General features: G+C 44.7%; 1 protein-coding gene across 1 annotated transcript in view; it reads left to right on the forward strand.

Moving 5' to 3' along the window:
* Nucleotides 1-1765: 1765 nt before the first annotated feature.
* LOC126202871 (uncharacterized) overlaps nucleotides 1766-22487 on the forward strand; it is a 63544-nt gene continuing 42822 nt past the window's right edge. The window contains exons 1-2 of the mRNA XM_049936903.1: nucleotides 1766-2060; nucleotides 18004-18300. Coding sequence (XP_049792860.1) covers nucleotides 1815-2060; nucleotides 18004-18300 — 543 coding nt within the window. The 5' untranslated portion in view covers nucleotides 1766-1814. The remainder of the gene's footprint in view (nucleotides 2061-18003; nucleotides 18301-22487) is intronic.

A 22487-nucleotide genomic window follows, 5' to 3' on the forward strand; every position in this document is an offset into this window, starting at 1 on the left:
GAAAGGCCCGTACAGGACCTGCAACATGCGGTCGTGCATTATCCTGCTGAAATGTAGGCTTTCGTAGGGATCGAATGAAGGATAGAGCCACGGGTCGTAACACACCTGAAATGTAACGCCCACTGTTCACAGTGCCGTGAATGCGAACAAGACGTAACCGAGACGTGTAACCAGTGGCACCCCATAACCTCATGCCGGGTGATACGCCAGTATGGCGATGACGAACACACGCTTCCAATGTACGTTCACCGGGATGTCGCCAAACACGAATGCGACCATCATGATGCTGTAAACAGAACCTGGATTCATCCGAAAAAATGACGTTTTGCCATTCGTGCACCCAGGTTCGTCGTTGAGCACACCATCGCAGGCGCTCCTGTCTATGATGCAGCGTCAAGGGTAACCGCAGCCATGGTCTCCGAGCCGATAGTCCATGCTGCTGCAAAGCTTCGTGCAGATGGTTGTTGTCTTGCAAACGTCCCCATCTGTTGACTCAGGGATCGAGACGTGGCTGCACGATCCGTTACAGCCATGCGGATAAGATGCCTGTCATCTCGACTGCTAGTGATACGAGGCCGTTGGGATCCAGCTCGACGTTCCGTATTACCCTCCTGAACCCACTGATTCCATATTCTGCTAACAGTCATTGGATCCGTCCAACGCGAGCAGCAATGTCGCGATACGACAAACCGCAATCGCGGTAGGCTGGAATCCGACCTTTATCAAAGTTGGAAACGGGGTGGTACGCATTTCTCTTCGTTACACGAGATATGAGAACAACGTTTCACCAGGCAACGCCGGTCAACTGTTGTTTGTGTATGAGAAATCGGTTGGAAACTTTCCTCATGTCAGCCCGTTGTAGGTGTCGCCACCGGCGCCAACCTTGTGTGAATGCTCTGAAAACCTAAAAATTTGCATAACACAACATCTTTTTCCTGTCGATTGAATTTCGCGTCTGTAGCACGTCATCTTCGTAGTGTAGCTATTTTATTGGCCACTAGAGTACCTTGTGTACGCAATCGGTATATCTGCTCATCGGTATCCTTTGAGTTTTGTCACCTCAGTGTATATTGCAGGTTGTCGTCTGCAATGGTTTGGTCTACAGTTTAATTTCATTTACTGATGCGCTCCATGACACTGGAGATTTGCTTCTTAGCCGGCTGGAGTGGCCGAGCGGTACTAAACGCTAGAGTCTGGAACTGCGCGACCGCTATGGTCGGAGGTTCGAATCCTGCCTCGGGCATGGATGTGTGTGATGTTCTTAGGGTAGTTAGGTTTAAGTAGTTCTAAGGTCTAGGGGACTGATGACCTCATAAGTTAAGTCCCATAGTGTTCAGCGCCATTTCCTTCTTAATTTGGTCCTGTGGAACGAGTCGTGTGAAATAAAGTAAAGACTAAGTGGAGAACAATATCCCCATATAGCCAGCGATTCACAGGAAGTACCTCCTAGCCCAAAATCAGACGTCCGCCACCGTGCTTCGGCTCCCGCATTGCATGCCGTAGAGCGCCGAGCATCGGTGACCCGGTGAACCGGGAAGCTGTGTCCGGCGCTGCCGCGTCACGCCGGCTCACGCTGGGCTACGTCGCGCCGTGGCGCCGCCGGAAGCGGCAGTTAGCGGCCGCCGCGCTGACCTCCATGGGTCGCGACCCGCGGGGCCGCGGCGTGGGCGTGGGCGGCACCTCGTTGCCCGCGCCGTCGCCCACCTACGGCGACACGCCGCTCCCAATTACGACGGCTCCGACACTCCGGCCGGAGTACATAAGCGGGGCGTCCACTCGCCACTCGGACGGTGAGCGATCGGCAGTCGAGCGATATGGCGGCCACCGCACTGTCAGTCCGCACGCTGCTCGCCGTGGCCGCAGCGGTCGTCACCGCGCAGCCGACCGGCGCCTGGGTATGGCGGAGCTTCGCCGACAGCGGCCGCTACGATCGCAAGTTTCTGTTCCACGGGTTCCCGCCCATACTGTGCGGCGGCGAGGACGCCTTCTGGACGTCGCCGTGGAGTGGGCCGGCAGAGGTCAGAGTGCGGCTGCCCAGCGTCCACGAGGAGTACTGCAAGGTACGATATGGGCTCCAATTTTGAGTTTTATTTCCATCTTGGCTCTCAGACTTCTGTCCATACACCAAGTTGTGTAGCTTGAGATTCGAATAGACGGCACCCTGTCGGTAACGTTTTAATTTTTCTAGATGTAGCCTTTGAACTACGCTATCTGATCACAAGCACTCGGGCATCTATTAGTGTTTATTAATGAGGGGATTGCCCACCCTCCCCACGGCTTGACTCTGCTGTGGACACTACAAACGTGGTCTACGGATGAATGGCAGCCCATTCTTCCTCAAGAACCGGATCCAAAGTAGGGAGCGATTTTTTTATTTAATTATTTATCTGGGCAGTCAGTCTATTTCAGGAATACGGTTGTCCACAAACCATTGCCTTACAATGGCTGCCTCATGACAGAATGCACTGTCATGCAAACAATCATCGTCTCCAAACTGTTCCTCCACTGTACGCAACACAATGCTATAAAATGCGTTCATATCCTCCCACATTTGCAATTTTCTTAAGCTTAATAAGATTGAAACATCCTGGCAGATTAACACTGTGTGCTGGACCGAGACTCGAACTCGGGACCTTTGCCTTTCGCGGGCAAGTGCTCTACCAACTGAGCTACCCAAGCACGACTCACGCCCCGTCCTCACAGTTTTACTTCCGCCAGTATCACAACCTAACGACGAAAAATACAGCCATGCCGTAACACCACCTCCTCCGTACTTCACTCTTGGCACTACTCATATTGGCAAGCAACAGACTCCAATCATTAGCCAAACTCAAACCGTTCCATAGCACTGCCACATGACACAGCGTGATACATCACTCTGAATCACACGTGTTGAGTCACCTACTGTCCACTTTTCTCTTTACATCACCGAAACTATCGCTTAGCAGTGGCTACACTAAAGCACGGCTTACAAGGAGCGGCTCGCCCATTATAACCGATACTTTTTAACTCCTTTCGCACTGTTACTGGGCTAGTTGCACTGATGGTAACACTTTGGGAGTCACGAGTAATTACTTCTGCGGATTACAAGTGATTTTTTTTTTCCAACCACCTTCTGTAACGCACTATGGTCCCTTCCTGTCTGCATGCGGACTGCATGGTCTTGTTGTTCCTTCGCGTCTCCACTCCACACTCCCATAACCAACAATCGACGTGAGTAGCTTTACAATAGCTGAAATGTCCCTGATAGATGTGTTACTCACGTGGCATTCAGTGACTAGTCCACGTTGGAAGTAGTCAGTTCTTCTGATCGACCCTTCTGCTGTTACTGTTCCTTTACTGGCAAAACAATACTCCCCACCTTCTTTTGCGATTCAGTGCCCTACAAAGCAAACATCATCATCATCTTCATCATCCTTTTGCGAGTGTACTGGCGGGTCTGCCTCTCGTTACATCTAGTGGTCAACGCCGCGTTGCATAGCGGTGCCCAGCAAATATGCGGAACAAGTACAAATTTAGTGCATTAATACCCCCACCTTAATTGAAGAAGGGCTCATACACGCTATTTCCGTGTAATGAGAAAGACATGGTACTGTCACCCCATCCCCCGAGTCCGAGGAAGCCACTAATTGATTTTCTTCGTAAATCAAATCGCATCAACTTTTCCGACATCGAAAATATTTGCAGAGTTATTTCCACAATTATAAATTTTGTAATTACCTGACATTGTCATAAGGAGAGTGATCTCTATATCATTGTAAAAAGCTTCCAAAATGGAAGTTTTATTACCTAGATCACACTTGATATACATCCTAACAAGGGAACCTCCCCATCGCACCCCCCTCAGATTTAGTTATAAGTTGGCACAGTGGATAGGGCTTGAAAAACTGAACACAGATCAATCGAGAAAACAGGAAGAAGTTGTGTGGAACTATGAAAAAAATTAGTAAAATATACAAACTGAGTAGTCCATGCGCTAGATATGCAACATCAAGGAGAATGTGAACTCAGGAGCGCCGTGGTACCGTGGTTAGCGTGAGTAACTGCGGAACGAGAGGTCCTTGGTTCAAGTCTTCCCTCGACTGAAAATTTTACTTTCTTTATTTTCGCGAAGTTATGATCTGTCCGTTAGTTCATTGACGTCTCTGTTCACTGTAATAAGTTTAGTGCCTGCGTTTTCCGACCGCACCGCAAAACCGTGCGATTAGTAGACGAAAGGACGTGCCTATCCAATGGGAACCGAAAACATTTGATCACAAGGTCATAGGTCAACCGATTCCTCCACAGGAAAACACGTCTGATATATTCTATACAACACGGGTGACGGCATGTGTGTCACATGACAGGAATATGTTGTCGACCCACCTAACTTATACACTTAGCGAATGGGTAAAAAGATTCTTCTACCTTGCCCGATTTAGGTTTTCTTGTGGATGTGATAATCACTCCCAAAAAAGTGATGAAAAAATAAGAGTTTGTCACATAAAATGAAAATAAAAAATTAAAATTTTCACTCGAGGGGAAGACTTGAACCTAGGAGCTCCCGTTCCGTAGCTGCTCTCGCTAACCAGGAGACCACGGCGCTCCGCGACTCCCATTGTCATTGATGTTGCCTATCTTCGCATGGACTACTCCGTTTGTATATTTTACTAATTTTTTTCATAGTTCCACACAATTTCTTCCTGTTTTCTCGATTGATCTGTGTTCAGTTTTTCAAGCTCTATCCACTGTGCCAACTTATAACTAAATCTGAGGGGGTTGCGATGGGGAGGTTCCCTTGTAAGTACTAATTTCAGCCACCATCATATCTTCGGATACTTAATTGTAAAGCCCCTATGTGTCGTTTCAGATCATCAGATACGTGAATTATAAAGCGCCTCAGTGTGGCACATTACCATGTGTCCATTGGAAGCATGGAGATAATCTCACAGAAAAGTCTATCCAATGCAACCTGTAGGGGCTTTATAATTAATGTATCCGATGATCTGAAAATGGCAATATAACTTTGCTGAAACAAGTATCAACTGCGATCTGGACAACTAAAGTCTATTTTCGAATCTTTTTTACAACTACAGATTTATTTTTAAAATCGCAGGTCCTTGCATCTCAGTCAGCCCTGCATCAAGCAGTTCAGTGTTAACCAGGAAAATTAAAGAAAGTTGGGAAACAACTTCCAGTTGACGTCGACATTAAAGTGGAACCACAAGCTCCGACTGGGCAAATATGGGGTAAGAAATCGGCCTTACTCCTTCCACAACTATATCTGTACTCTGTAACTCATCTTATAACGTGTGGTACCTTCACAATCTCTTCCATTATTTCAAGAGAGATATGGTGTGTGGTCTGCAGCTGTTTACAAGAAGTCCAGGGAATAGCTATTCCAAATCCACACTATTACTTTACTTCACCGCTTCCAGTCTTTGACAGTTAGTTAGTGATATACGCTACGCAGCTGGTGTTTGTGTCTGTATACTTATCGGTTGCTGTTTTGCTCAGTCATCTACTATGAATATTTCCATAATTTTGTGTCTGTATACTTATCGATTGCTGTTTTGCTCAGTCATCTACTATGAATATTTCCATAATTAATGTGTTAGTTAGCGCGATAAATCACTTTCGGCTCTTATTGAGTAAAAGAGAACACTTTCAGTATAGGTGGCTATGTCATTCAACGTATGTCCATGTGGGTTGTACAACGACACTCTATGAAACTCACACATCGCATCCGAAATTTGTGTTCATATTACTGCATTTTAATTCTGTTTCTGGTACCTACGATTTTTATCTGCCATTATGAAATGTATTTTTTTAATTAATCCTCTCATTAAGGTATTCATGGCGGTTTTACTTTTTCCTAGCGGCATTTGCTTCTTTGATATCTTTCTAGCTTTCTGTAGTGAGTGTTTTGCGCTTCCTGTACTAAACGGTAGACGTCATGACTACCATGGAGCTGCGGTATATGCGCCCTTAATTAATAATCACATATGGTTAGCGGGTTCCTATCTTTGCTGGAACGACAATAAAACCATTATTCCAGAGATGGTCTGTGCGCCAAGACTTTCTCGTGGTATATTGCAAATAAAGTTCGTGGCTCTTAAAGACTTTCGACGGCATAAGACTGTCACTCGAACACAAGTCATCAGTCACCCACCATTGAGCTGATTCACAGTTCAGTTACACGCTGCTTGTGCACACTTGCAATATCACTGCACTACACAAGTAGAATGAGTGCTAAACAACATCCCATAAGCTACGAACACTCTGACATACATTCTGAAGGCGCTTCATTCACATTACTTTACATAGTCCTACAGGGTGGTCAGAGACAGTCTGAAAAGTTTTTAAGGGTGTTGCAGTCGAGCTTGTGTCGAACAATAATTGTTACGAAGAAAATTCGATGCGTTGCACCGTTTCCGAGTTATTTAGCATTGATGTTAGCCAATCAGGTCGTTGCGCGCGCAAATTCAAGCAACCTCCTAGAGACAGTGTCGCCAGTACTTTCTGGGAAACTGCGCAACAATTATTTGTCATCACAACCTCCCCCGCAACACCTTTCCAATCTGTTCAGACTTTTCTGACCACTCTGTATATGTACTGATTTACTACTGGGCAGGACAGACTATTGACAAAACTATATATATAATAGTCGTTCCCTTTACTGTTCCACTCGCATCTGAAGTGGTAGACAAACGACTCTCTATACGCTCTATACACCTCCGTACAAACCCTAATTTTCTTACCTTCGTGGTACTTACACGAACTGACCGTCGGCGGCAGTAGAATAGTTTTGTGGTCAGCCGCAAATGCCCGTTCTCACTTTCTGCCAATAGTGGTCGCTGAAAGAACGTCGTCTTCGCTCCCGGGATTCTCATTGGAGTTTACAAAGCATCTCAGTAATATTCACATACTGATCGAATCTACCGGTAACAAATCTAGGAATTCCGCTCTGAATTGCTTCGATATCTTCGTTTAACCCGACCTGGCGGGGATGCCAAACACTGGAGGAATACTCCAGAACATCTACATCTGCATCTATACATATATACTCTGCTAGTCACCAATCAGTGTGTGGCGGAGGGCACAATTCACGCCAAAGTCATATTTTCCCCCTTCTGTTCCACTCGCGGATCGCGCGAGGAAAAAACGACCGTCTGAACGTCTCAGTACGAGCTCTAATTTCCCTTATCTTTGAATGGCGATCATTGCACTTTGAAAGTTGGTGGTAAAAATATATGCTCTACATCCTCGGTGAAGATACGATTTCGAAATTTAGTAAGCAGCTCTTTCCTCTTAGCGCGCCGTCTATTTGCAAGTGTGTCCCACTTCAAACTTTCTATGAGATCTGTGTAACGCTCTCGCGATGGCAAAAATGTACCAGTCACGAATCTTGCCTCTCTTGTTTGGACCTTCTCAATCTCTTGAATGAGACCCAACTGGTAAGGATCCCATACAGACGAACAATACTCAAGTCAACGAACTAACGTATTGTTGAAGGACTGCATCGCTTAAGGATTCTACCAATAAACCTCAATCTAGAGTTCGCCTTGTCCGTTACTTGTGCAATCTGATCATTCCATTTGAGATCATTTCGAATAGTCACGTACAGATACTTGACGGATGTTACCGCTTCCAAAGATTGGGCATTTATTTAGTACTCGTACATTAAGGGGGATTTTCGCCTTGTTATACGCAGTAGGTTACACTTACTAATATTGAGAGATAACTGCCAGTCATTACACCACGCATTTATTTTCTGCAAATCCTCGTTGCTTTCTTCACGGGTCGCACTTCTTATATATACGCTGTCTCTTTCGCAATGAACTACACTTTGCTACATATCTTTCAATAAACCGAAGTCGAACGTTCGTTTCACCTATCACGTGCTCCTTCCATTTCACAACGCTTTGCAACATTACGCCTAGATATTTAATTGACGTCACTGTGTCAAGCAGCACACCATTAATACTGTATTGGAACATGATGGGATTGCACTTTCAGATCAGCACCATGTATTTATATTTTTCTACATTCAGAGCAAGCTGCCATTCATCATTATTGGAGGGTGCGTTTCTCATAAACGACATCGTACTGTCTTTCAGTTCAAAATGGTTCAAATGGCTCTCAGCACTATGGGACTTAACATCTGAGGTCATCAGTCCCCTAGAACGTAGAACTATTTAAACCCAACTAACATCAGGACATCACATATATCCATGCCCGAGGCAGGATTCGAACCTTCCGGACTGAAGTGCCTAGAACCGCTCGGCCACACCGGCCGGCTGTTTTTCAGTCCCGAAGATCTTGAATTTACATTTTTTTTCTGATTACATTACGAAAATGTTTCAGGGTTCGTGCTATTGTTGGCCTAGCGGTATAGCATGAGGAGAAATTTAGTGGCACTTTCTGCTAACCAGATATTGCTAGAATACGCTTTTGTAAAATTCCTCGAGTTCGCATTATCAACACGACATTAAACTTCCACTTTACACTTAAAAACCGCTGTACTTGTATACCGTGGTCGTGCATCCACACGAAGTAGATGTCGTCTCCCTCTGCCCAAATAGCTGAGGAAGTCAAATAATCGGCGGCAGTGCCCAGCTGTATTCCAAGGACCAGGAGAGCGGCCTCGTAAATGTCCAGAGTTAAGGCTACGCTGGGACAGTGCTATTGCAGTGGCAAATCCACACACACAGACTTACCTCAACACCGCAGTTCTGCCCAGTGGCGTAGTACCTTAACTTTCGACCTCTCTACATTTTCATGTAACGCTGGGAGAAGCAAAATGTAAGAAATATCTATATCTGTTAAAAAGAAAGGCATTCTTTCTATATACGGATAGTTTTCAGCAATGGCGGCCATAATCCGTAGGTTTCACTTTCATTTCTAAGAATTTGTAAAAACTGGAGCAATTCAACCCGTGTTGAAATCCAGACTACTCGCTGTATGGAACAAAAATTATGTGTGTCAGATACCTCTAGTACTCTTAGGAAAAATGGAAATGCCGCGTGACTAGGGCCTCCCGTTGGGTAGACCGTTCGCCTGGTGCAAGTCTTTCGAGTTGACGCCACTTCGGCGACTTGCGTGTCGATGGGGATGAAATGATGATGAAAGACACACAACACCCAGTCATCACGAGGCAGAGAAAATCCCTGGCCCCGCCGGGAATCGAACCCGGGACCCCGTGCGCGGGAAACGAGAACGCTACCGCAAGATCACGAGATGCGGACAGTACTCTTAGGAACCTTGGTAAGGGAACTAATATGATAAGAGGGTGACACATGAAAGCAGGCATACCACCGAAAATATTAGAACAATTTCAACAATGTCACCTAATATCTGGAGGAAATTGTATGGCGCTCCCAGAAGAGGAAATGTGGGAATGGAGGTTGGAGAATAGTGTAATACAAATATAAACATAGCTCTGGAAATTCTGATGCAGTGTCAACGATGTTTGATAAACATTATCTCTTACTCCCCAGAAAAGATTACTGAAAGCGAATGGTCTACCAGACATCCGCAGTTGTGGTGGAGGAAGAAACGAGTGACATGTAAAAAGTAATCAGAAAAGAACGATGTTAGTGTTGAGTCTACTGTTGACAGAGCTGACAAGCTGATTGGGGAGAAGCTCGACAGCTGGATGATATTAAGTTTCCTCGAATGAAACTAATAAAACTCTGCAAAACACCTGAAAGCTTTCAGAAGCACAACATATGTACAGACGAGTGGCGGAAGAAATCTTTTCTTTACTTTGCTGCTGCGTTCTTCTTCCATCCATCTCGTCATTTATTTATTCCGCCAAATATATAACGCTCTGTCAGTACGGACTAAGACGCACTAGTTCTCCAAATGTACACATTAAGCGCCACTGGGAATTATAAAGGTTATACCACGATATGTATAACGTAGATTCTTATACAAGGTGTCCCAGTAGGAATGGTCATTATTCAGAGATATGAGGAGAACGATCATTCGAAGCAAAAAGTCTAGTAAACATGGATTATAAATTGCATACTTTAAGATCTATGAGCAATTATTCATCTTCGCTACTGTCAAACACATCTCTTCCTCTGAATAAGTGCTCATAGCTCTTAAAGTATAGATTTTACAGCCCACGTTTAGTAGAGATTTTTTTTTGTGTTGCTCCGCACTAAATCGTCCGAAAATATCGAAAGCAAAGAGATTTGTTTCACAGTACCGAAGATGAAGAAGTGCTCCCAACTCTTAAGGTATGCGTTTTGGAGCTCATGTTTACTCGACTTTTTGCTTCGATTGACGGTTCCTGTCAGATCCCTAAATGTTGGTCATTATTTCTGGACACCCTGCATGTTTAACAACTCATGTTTGCTGCTCAGTTATCATTTTTGGCTATGCCTAATGGCATATTAATAATAAGAACATGATAATGGGATCTTGTCGTCCCGAAACATGTTTTATGAAACAAATTACACATTTACAAGACAGATGCGTCTTACTCTGCACTGATATCGTGGTACAGTTGTACAATGACGTCACAACAGGTAACATTCTACAGATGATTATTCAGTCTTATTATTGTGTTAAATAAATTTTCCTTGCTGTAGTGTTAGAGTGTTTTGCTGACGGTTTTTTCATGTCTGAAGTATTTCTGGAAGATTTCAAAATTTCTAAATAGTTCTTGAACCTCACTTCATTAATACCCATTTGTCAAAATATTGCCAAGTTTCACTTCTGGCAATCGTCATTCTTGCACCTAAATTGTTTTAAACAACAATAAAAAAATTAAGAAAGTCGAATCGGTAAAACATGGGGACACCAAGTGAACGAACTGCGAACGAAACGTTGCAAATGTTTTCCTACTCTCTCCCTGTCACCGCCGTACACACAGATCGTTCAGCTGTCGACCTATTGCTGCTCGCCCGTTCAGTTGTTGAAACTGCTTGAACTGAGTAATGCAGCCAAACTTTTGGATAAATACACTGCTGGCAACACAATATGCAACACCCTGAACGAAGCATCCAAATGAGGTGAAATCTGCAGCATGCGTTTGCGAGAGATGCACATGATAAGCATTTCAGCGCATGCGCGCATCTCAGGAGCCAGTAGCGCCATCTGCAACGGGGAACAGACGGTCGTGTGGACGTACTGGCTCTGTTCTCTCGTGCTGTTGCTCTATGTAAGCAGCTACAGTATTTCCTGTAAAAGACAGCGAGCGCCTTTCGAGCACGTTTCGGAGTTCCACTGAGGAAGAATAGTTGCCTATAGGGACCGTGGGAAACCCTTCAGAGAATTCCTTGATCGTGCCGGACGGAACCAAGCAACTGCGATGCACATCTGTAATCGCTGGATGCAGGACGGGACGGCGGACCGACGGGTTCGATTGCACCCACCTTGTTGCACCTTTACACGTGATGACAGGCACTGTGTGCGCGTAGCAGTGATGGATCGCTTGGTCACATCAAAAACTATATCGCAACAAATCCGGCCGGTTGCGCAAAAGCAGTGTCCATGCCATACCGTTCGACGTCGTTTGGAGCAGAGTGGACTGTTCGCAAGGCGTCCATTGCTGCGTTTACCAGTGAGTCAATGGTACAGCGTTTGCGCCGGCAGCGGTGTGATGTACGACGGACATGGACAACCGAATGGAACGACGCCGTTTTTACCTACGAATCCCAGTTCTGTTTGCATCACCACGATGGTCGGATTGAAGTCAGGAGACACTGTCGTAAGACATTGTAGAACTGTTACCTTATGTATCTCTATACTGGTCATGTACCCGACATATGGTTTGGGGTGGTATTGTATTCCACTCCCGCATCCCCTAGTACACACTGTCAATACACTAACCAGCCAGTGTTACATCGCTGGACTGTTGGATCCTATTGTCCTCCCGTACCTTCGAAGCTTGCCGACTGCCACATTTCAACAGGATAATATGCAACCACACGTGGCATGCAGTGTTTAAGAAAGATTTCTTCGTCGTCCATTACGATTACACTGTCGCCTTGGCCTCCCTGCTCTCCCCATCTCTCACCTATCGAAAACGTCTGGTCGATGACTGCGGAACGACCAGATCGGGATATACCACCCGCAGCTACACTAGATTACTTTGGCAATATGTGACGGCAGTATGGACTGCTACACCCCTAAAACACATCCAGCGCCTCTTTGATTCAATGCCGAGGCGTGTAGCAGCGGTTATAACCAGCAATAGTGGTAACACCCAATACTGATTTCATCATCTTCCTCACTTCACATGGGGCTGTATTTTCAATCATGTGAGCTTTGTAGAAAGTGTTACCTCTCAAATCCTTCTTGGTGTTGCGTTTTGGATGGGCAGCAGCATAATAAAAATTTAATTGTTAGGAAGTCATTTCTGAAAGTATTTGTATGGAGTGTAGCCATGTATGGAAGTGAAACATGGACGGTAAATAGTTTGGACAAGAAGAGAATATAAGCTTTCGAAATGTGGTGCTACAGAAGAATGCTGAAGATTAGATGGGTAGATCACATAACTAATGAGGAGGTACTGAATAGGATTGGGGAGAAGACGAGTTTGTGGCACAGCTTGACCAGAAGAAGGGGTCGGTTGGTAGGACATGTTCTGAGGCAACAAGGGATCACCAATTTGGTATTGGAGGGCATCGTGGAGGGTAAAAATCGTAGGGGGAGACCAAGAGATGAATACACTAAGCAGATTCAGAAGGATGTAGGTTGCAGTAGGTACTGGGAGATGAAGAAGCTTGCACAGGATAGAGTAGCATGGAGAGCTGCATCAAACCAGTCTCAGGACTGAAGACCACAACAACAACAACAAGTACTAGAATCATTCGATATTGTCCTTGCTGTAAAGTAGCGATATAGAACCATTGTAAAATAAGCTACTTAGACGCCAGGAAGGCATCTGGCCCAGACGGTATCCGTATAAGATTTTATGTTGACTATGCTACAAATATAGAACCGTTCTTATCCATCGTCTATCATAGATCATTGGAACAGCGGGAAGTTCCACGGGACTCGAAGAAGGCCCAGGCCATAGCAGTCTATAAAAAGGATAGAAAATCGGATGCACATAATTACCGGCCAATTTCACTGACATCGATTTGTTGTAGAATCATGGAACATATTTTGTGTTCAGACATAATGACCTTTCTAGACTCTGAGAAGCTCACCTGCAGATACCAGCACGGTTTTAGGAAACAGCGGTCATGCGAGACACACTTGGCCCTCTTTGTGCATGATACACAACAGGCTCTAGATACCGGCTACCAGGTAGATGCCATATTTCTCGACTTTCGAAAGGCGTTTGACTCAGTTCCGCACTGTCGCTTGCTCCAAAAAGCGCGCGCTTACGGCCTATCCGATGACATATGCGGCTGGATAGATAGTTTTCTAACAGACAGGGAGCAGTGTGTCGTCCTGAACGGGGTGACTTCAACAGAAACAAGCGTAACTTCAGGTGTGCCCCAGGGTAGTGTAATACGTTCGCTGATTTTTACGGCCGGCCGGAGTGGCCGAGCGGTTAAAGGCGCTACAGTCTGGAACCACACGACCGCTACGGTCGCAGGTTCGAATCCTGCCTCGGGCATGGATGTGTGTGGTGTCCTTAGGTTAGTTAGGTTTGTTCTAAGTTCTAGGGGACTTATGACCACAGCAGTTGAGTCCCATAGTGCTCAGAGCAATTTGAATTTTTTGCTTTTTACGATTTACATAAACGATCTGGTTGATCGTATTGACAGCGGCATTAGACTGTTTGCCGATGATGCTGTAGTATACAAGAAAGTAGTATCACACGAAAGTTGTGAACAAATCAATGAAGATTTGCAGAAAATAAATGCTTGGTGTAATGACTGGCAGTTATCTCTCATTATTAGCAAGTGTAACCTGCTGCGTATAACAAGGCGAAAATCCCCTTTAATGTACGAGTACAAAATAAATGCCCTGTCTTTGGAAGCGGTATCGTCCGTCAAGTTGAAGCAAACCAAGCGCTGTATCATGTGTGAGATACAGAGGCGAGCGAGTGCGCCGGGACTTAGGCCGGTATTACAATATCAAATTTCTCTGTCAAAGATTTGATCAAAGATGTGATCAAATATTCCGTCAAATATATTTGACAAAGATCTTTGACGTAGCGCTAGGAGGAGTATTACACTGTCATCAAATTTTTCGTCAAAGTTCAAGATGGCTGACAACAACTTGTTATTAACCGCAGCAGTTGCACGTACCGCAATTGCATCGTGTGCACGTGCGGAAAAGAAGTGGGGGAAAAAAGGAACCATACATACAAGGTTGACAGTCTTAAATTCCTGGGATTACAACTTGATAACAAATTCAGTTGGGAGGAGCACACCACAGAACTGCAGAAACGCCTTAACAAATCTGTATTTGCAATTCGAGTGTTAGCAGACATAGGCAACATAAAAATGAAAAAGCTTGCATACTTTGCCTACTTTCATTCCATAATGTCATATGGTATAATATTTTTGGGTAAATCTTAAAGTCAAACAAAAGTTTTCAGAGTCCAAAAGCGTGTAATACGTATTATTTGTGAAGTAAATTCACGGACGTCCTGCAGAAACCTCTTCAAAGAACTGGGTATACTAACTACTGCCTCTCAGTATATTTACTCCTTAATGAAATTTGTCCTAAATAATATCTCTCTTTTTCCAACAAACGACTCAGCTCATACATACAATACCAGGAACAAAAATGATCTGCACAAGGACTTAAAAGCACTTACTTTAGTTCAAAAAAGGGTCCACTACTCAGGAACACTCATCTTAAATAATTTGCCAGCAAACATAAAAATTTTAGTTACAAATAAAGATCAGTTTAAAAGAAACCTGAAAGACTTACTAGTGGCCAATTCCTTCTACTCCATTGACGAAATTTTTAATAGAAACAAATGATGTATTTATTCATACTATTAGTATTGTTATTTCAGCTTAAAAAAAATTGACATGTTCCACATCCACGAGGATGTCCTCAGCACGGATCTATGGAACGAAAAACTAATCTGATCTGGGTGAAGCCGTGGGTTTTACGACGACACGATAAAAGCATTCAACAAAACTTATTAGGTGGGCATACAGTGGAAGACGTCAAGTTGTACATCAATTACTTAAGAATGGATGAGCATACATTTCTGTATGTGCTCTTTGAGGTGTATCCTCATATCACAAAGCACAATATTCACTTACGAACTGCTACATCTTCAGAAGACAGGCTCACTGTAACACTCCGATTCCTTGCTACATAAGAGGGTTATGTTAGGTTAGGCCAGGTCAGATCTCCAATCTTCTTAATCTATTTTTGTATTCAGGATGCCTCACGTTGTAAAGCGCCTCATCAGCTTCATACATATATATTAATTTTGTAGTTGTCGGCACACACCAATTGTATTTACCGGCAATGTTTATAAAAACACTACAAACGACAGAATGCAGCGATGCTAGCGCTCCATGTGGTAACATGTCACATTGCAGTGAACAGAAGACAGGCGATTTCTTTGATCAAATCTACAGCGAGGCCCTAGATTTGATCAAATATTGGACGACATTTGACAAAGTCCCTATAACACCATCAAATATCTTTGACAAAGATATTGGACAAAGATATTGGACAAAGAAATTGGATAGTGTAATACCGGCCTTACCCCAGTTCACTGCTAGTAGCGCCACGTCAACTTAAGGCGTCTGCATGTAGCGCACAAGTATTGCACTACAATTTAGTATGAAATTAAAAATCAAAATTTGTTTAAAACTTTGTTAAATTATAGTTTATTGTAAAATGTTCCAAATACCAATTCTTGATGTTCTAAACTTAATAGTTTACGGAAAAATGCCGTTTTAAGAGAAAAATCAGAGGCGCTAAATAATGACGCTAGGAAGCCAGAATTTGGTCAGAAGGTGCAGTTAGAAGTTATAAATAAGTGATGCTGGTTTCCAAAACCATAAAACAAAAATTAACTCCAGAATCCACGTTTTTCGGAAAAATCAGAGGCTCTAAATAATGGACTTAGAAACTTGAAAATTTGCTTCATGCTTCAGTACACCCCAAAAATAATAACAGAGAGTCCTCGTTAATCTACCTCTTATAGTTTTTGAGTAATTAAATAAAAACTAATTTTGTAACTAAAATGTCCCTATGTGTTGTAGATTAAGTACTTGAAATTTTAATGATAGAGGATTTTGGTTAAACCAAATGATCAGATATGTCATATAATAGAGTTACACCAAGTTTAAGACTTATAACATAAATAGTAACTGATATAAGTCTTAGCAAAAGTATGGTTCAGAGGTAACAATCTACCGTTAGTTCCACTAAATAAATTCTATTAAGCAAAGTTTTCATTCTAGCGAGCTGAAACTTTCTACGTGCTTTCAAACTGCTTATCTGCATACAAGAAAAAAATTAAGAAGTTTCTGAAGTAATTGGTAACTATATTATTAAAGATTATGTGCCCGAGATAGCGGTCGTTTGTAAACTGTCGCCGTATGCAAATAGACAGAGACAACAGATGTTTTCTCGGCAGTCCGCACCGGCACCTTATAAATACAGCCCCGGAAGCAGTAAAAAGGTTCACTTCGCTCTCAGAAACTGTGAGGTCCACGCCAGTTAACCGTCTGGTCGCGCTCTTCCTCGGATGACGTCAGAGCCGAACAGTGACAAGCGCGTATTTGGCAGTGAAATCGGATAGTGAAATCGCGAGGACTGTACACTGTCCTGGATCGTTTACAATTCGGTAAAATAACTGTTAGTGGGCCGTCCGTGTGAAATTGGGCTCTGAGCACTACGGGACTCAACTGCTGTGGTCATCAGTCCCCTAGAACTTAGAACTACTTAAACCTAACTAACCTAAGGACATCACACACATCCATGCCCGAGGCAGGATTCGAACCAGCGACCGTAGCAGTCGCACGGTTCCGGACTGCGCGCCTAGAACCGCGAGACCACCGCGGCCGGCCCGTGTGAAATTCAATTCCGCGTGGCAAGTTGTGAATTTATTTCCACTTTTATGGCGAGCATTAAATTTTGAACATTTATTGCGAACTTTTAATTGAGTGATGTTAGTCAGGGCGAAAAACAATCTGGTAGGATGTTACCGTAGAGGTCGCCTCTGAACTGCTAAAGGTGCTGTTAGATTAGAAAGACTTGTTTTCAATTGAACATAACGCAATTTTAAGTGTTGTTTGTGAGAAACTTTAATTAAATTAAATCTTGATTGGAACTTTAAACTTTTACTGAAGTCATAGTCCTGATCCCGCAAAGGAATGGGAAATAGACACTTTTGTTCGTCTGTATGGGATCCTTACCAGTTGGGTCTCATTCAAGAGATTGAGAAGGTCCAAACAAGAGCGGCAAGATTCGTGAGCGGTACATTTAGCCATCGCGAGAGCGTTACAAATTTCATAGAAAGTTTGAAGTGGGACACACTTGCAGATAGACGGAGCGCTAAGCGGAAGGGGCTGCTCACTAAATTCCGAAATCCGATCTTCGCCAAGGATGTAGAGCATATATTACTACCACCAACTTTCAAATCTCGCAGTGATCACCAGTCAAATATAAGGGAAATTAGAGCTCGTACTGAGGCGTTCAGACAGTCGCTTTTCCCTAGCGCGATCAGCGAGTGGAACAGAGGGGGAGAGGGGGATGGATATGAGTTTGACGCAAATTGTGCCTTCCGCCACACACCGCTTGGTGGCTAGCGGAGTATATATCTAGATGTAGATGTAGAATCGATACGGTTCTTGCTGTAAATTACCGATATGAGTTCAGCTATCAGCTGACAAGTGTCACGTCAAAAGGTATCCCTGGCGGTTCTAGGCGCTACAGTCTGGAGCCGAATGACCGCTACGGTCGCAGGTTCGAATCCTGCCTTGGGCGTGGATGTGTTAGGTTTAATTCGTTCTAAGTTCTAGGCGACTGATGACCTCAGAAGTTAAGTCGCATAGTGATCAGAGCCATTTCAAAAGGTATCGGCAGGGAGATGCGACGGCAGGTACTGTACGGCCGCTTGCCCGACAGGTGTCGCTGCCGCGTGGCCGCCTGCAGAGGACGCCCGTGGGCCGCCTGCTGCGAGAGCTGTCGCTGCGACACGGTCTGCCGTCGCCCGTCAAGTATGACGGCGAGGATGGAGGCCTCGTCTACCGCATGGACTGGCCCGACTTTGACTGCGTCGAGCGGACCAACATCTCAGAGACCGTCTTCGACTTCGTCATCGTCGAAGAGGCCGGAGGAACTCGTTCCCGCTGCAACTTCGTCCTCCCGCTGTTCCGACCGCTACCTCTGCTCGAGGAATCGGCTGAGGGTGATGGAGAAGAGGTACGTATACCACCCTAGTTCGTTCGCTTGTGCACCGACAGTAACAGCAGCCCAGAATGAAATTTTCACTCTGCAGCGGAGTGTGCGCTGATATGAAACTTCCTGGCAGATTAAAACTGTGTGCCGGACCGAGACTCGAACTCGGGACCTTTACCTTTCCCGAGTTCGAGTATCGTTCCGGCGCACAGTTTTAATCTGCCAGGAAGTCTCCTATCAGCGCAAATTCCGCTGCAGAGTGAAAATTTCATTCTGGAAACGTGGCTCAGCCATGTCTCCGCAATATCCTTTTCTCCAGGAGTGCTAGTTCTGCAAGATCTGCGGCAGAGCTTCCGTGAAGTTTGGAAGTTGGGAGTCGAGGTAATTAATAAGAGTAGAGTCTCACCAAATGTTGCCGAAATTCATTAAGAACAGCAGCTAAAGCAATTTCTACATCACAATGGTTTATTAATCAAAACTACTTTAATGACACAGTTGTCATATCATCATATGACACACTGTTGACTTAAATAAGATACGAAAATCGTAATTAGAACTAACTGAAACTAGCATATATCGGATTGGAAATGGAAATGAGTGTTTGGCGTCATTAGCCGGGAGGCCCCTTACGGGGCAGGTCCGGCCGCCTTGGTGCAGGTCTTATTAAATGCGACGCTACATTGGGTGACCTGCGCACCGGATGGGGATGAAGTGATGATGAAGACAATAGAACACCCAGTCCCTGAGCGGAGAAAATCCCCGACCCAGCCGGGAATCGAACCCGGGCCCGTAGGACGACAATTCGTCGCGCTGACCACTCAGCTATCAGAGTAGACATATATCGGGTTGATGCCAAGCAAGTGAGGAATACCGACCTTTCCACACATGATGTCCTTAAAATCTCGTAAAGGTAAATAATAGAAGTCCCATATCTTCCTGTGCAAAATTAGCGTCATGAAATATACAACCGTTGTCAATAAAGTGACCAAGAACAGAACGTTATCCTGGAAATAAAAATTGTTGAATGAGAACCGGCATCACAAACATGGAACAGAACACCCACCCCAAACGTAATTGTCCGCACGTTTTCTCGGGAACAGCGACCAGCCCACTAGTGCAACATACACTGAATAAGCGGCCTCCGTCTTCGAAAGAAAGCTCACCAGAGCATGCGCGGAACCTGAAAACCGGCATACACAGCCAGAGACCACAAACATCCGAAAAGCAATGGCAAAGTGCCAAACCAAACCAGTAGTGCAACATACACTGAATTAGCGGCCCCGACCTCGGAAGAACGCTCAGTAGAGTATGCGCGGAACCTGAGGAACCGACATACCGAGCCAGAGACCGCAAACACCCGAAAAGCAATGGCAAAGTGCCAATCCAAACCAATTTGGAAACACATAAAAGTTCCGTAAGGCAGGGAAACCTCCGTACAAACGAAAAACCGGGACAGCCCGTCTTAACAGCATAAGACCTAACAAAAAGACATAAAATACCATACATAACACGGTCACTGTATGATTCGTGTAAAATAGTACACGTCAGTTATGGAAAGATGTGAAAAATGAAGTGCAAAGTAAGACGCAAAAATTCAGAGGTAAGAGGTCATCCTCCTTAATGAATCAGATAGCATTTGTATCTTTAAATTGCAAAAACTTCACAACATTTTATATATTTTCATACCACAGATATTCGGTAAGCTCGTTTAGGCTGGGTATTCTTTCCCACGTTTAAGGTGCCAGTTCCCATTCAGTAATGTTTGTTTCCAGGATTACGTCCTTCCCTTGTTCCTCTGGTTACTTTATCATGACGATTGCATACTCTGTTACGCCATTTAGTGCAGGTAGGTAGAAGACTACTATTATTTACCCTTACGGAGATTTTAAGGATGTTATGTATTGGAATGTCTGTATTCCCCTTTCACTTATCACTATCGTATCAATTCTTTCCATCCTGGTTTAAGATAGTTCTAACAGCGGTTTCTGTATCTTCTTTGGGTCAACAGTTTATAGTCTGAAGACGTTACTATAACGTCATGAAACTAGTCGCGAATAGTAAATTATTTAGACGCTGCTGTTGCGGTTTTCATTAGTTGGAATGTATTAATACTGTTGTGGTTTCCCCCCATATCAAATGGTTTGTACTTTAATATTGTTTGTTTCTAACCGCAATACCCCCACGAACACTATATCAGTCCCTCCAAATCCTTGAACGCAGCACACTTCCCCTCCGCCTCCGCTTGCCCTTCCGCACTCGCCTCCTTTATTATGGCAGCAACTGCAGACTAGACTTCGTACCCATTCAAGAAGCGTGCAGGCGAGCCGTTTACGAATTCCTGTCGTGGTCGCTAGAATACTGCTGGCACGGCATACTACAATACAAAAGTTTGCCGTAACAGTGAGCTGGCTTTCCACACGCTATCACACAAAGCCCCACTTTCTACGTAAAAACATAAGTTTCTAGCTGTTAAAGCGTGATTGGAGGTGAGCTGTCACATCGTAGCTGGCCAGAACGACTACAGATACTCGCAGCGCACTTCTTAGCAGCACTTGTACTTCGTCTTCGACTTAAACCTACCACCAATAATGGGACAATCTCCATGCTAGATGCTGGTCCAGTGCGAGGCCGAGCAGTTTCATCCTCGCCTAGCAGTGTCATCAGCTAGCCACTGGTCTAGAAACCACCACTTTACCTAATGGTACTGGGTCTCGAGCCAGTATCATCAGATGATGATGATGATGATGATCTCAAGGGTGTCTTCGTCCGGCGCCCTGGTCGACTCCGAGGGTTACTGTGTTGGCGCACGACTTCTGCACACTGAACCTGCTGTTTACAGTGTAAGCTCGCCTGCTGCCAGGTTTGCTTTCCTAACATCAACAAGTATGCATCGCCGACGGCTGCTCTTTCACTGAGGCAGAACCAGGCTGCCTAAGATACACACGCACGCCGGCAGAGCTAGTACTCCACCGATACACTGACAGCAACCTCTTGCACTGTAGGCTGAGCTCTCCTTACTCGTCGCTCCCCATGGTACTAGTAGAACAGAACCCATAGTTCTCACACACGACGTTCCGTCGCAGGAGTGGCCTTCTTGGCTAACTCGTGGTGTCTGCTCTGCCGATACCATTACATTTACTAGCTCATCTCTTTTCTCCACTTCCTTGCCTACAGTAACCGCCTCTGAATATCCTGTACTACTCTATTGTTTCCCTGCTTATCACAAATCCTGCTGTGCTTGCGCTTATGACAATACATACCACCCACTCTAAACTTACACGCTTTCCATGTCGTCTTCCAAGGCAGATTTTACAGACTGCTTCTCCCTGACAACGAAAGCCACTCTGACATCTAACACTCATGTAGATTTAAACTGGTCCTTCCTATCTCCCTCCACCGAGCGAGGGGGCACAGTGTTTAGCACACTGGACTCACATTCTGGAGGACGACGGTTCAAACAAGCGCCCGACCGTCCAGGTTTAGGTTTTGCGTGATTTCCCAAAGTCGCTCCCGGTAAATGTTGCGATGATTCCTTTGAAAGGGAACTGCCGATTTCCTTTCCCTGCCTTGACTCAATCCGAGCTGGTGCTCAGTCTCTAATGACCTCGAAATCTACAGGACATTAAACCCAATGTTCCTTCCTCCTATCCGAGTTCAGGTCTCACCTATACCCCTCACTCCGTACCTTCTCTCCACCTTGGCCCAGCCGCATCTTAGCTATCTGGATCCCGAGTCTCACCTTTTCCTACCAACCATCCTCCCACATCATACTTATCTCCACATTCTAAGGGGACTGATGACCTCAGATGTTAAGTCCCATAGTGCTCAGAGCCATATGAACCATTTGAACTCACAGTCTAACCCACATGAACCAAGTAACCCCATGGCACTCTACTAGTAATGACCAATTTTCCCTCTCCCCATTACTCCTCCTAAATGCAAGTCCCTCCCGCCAAGTGCTACTGAAGTAGAATACGGTGCAGTGTGTGTTTTAACGTACTGTAGCTCACTGCTTTTAAACAGCAGACAACTTTTGCCTATCACGAATGTATTTTAAAATACTTGTAGTTTTATTCAATCTTCTTGTTTTTTAAGCTCTTTTGGAAGAACAGAGTATTCTTCCACTGACACCCACGCTTATCCCTATGGGACGAGGGTATGATATAACAATTAAGACAAAATAGGCATGACCAACTAGCAAAAGTACTAGT

The sequence above is a fragment of the Schistocerca nitens genome, chromosome 9, assembly GCF_023898315.1.
Source record: "Schistocerca nitens isolate TAMUIC-IGC-003100 chromosome 9, iqSchNite1.1, whole genome shotgun sequence".
In the NCBI taxonomy this organism is placed as follows: Eukaryota; Metazoa; Arthropoda; class Insecta; order Orthoptera; family Acrididae; genus Schistocerca; species Schistocerca nitens.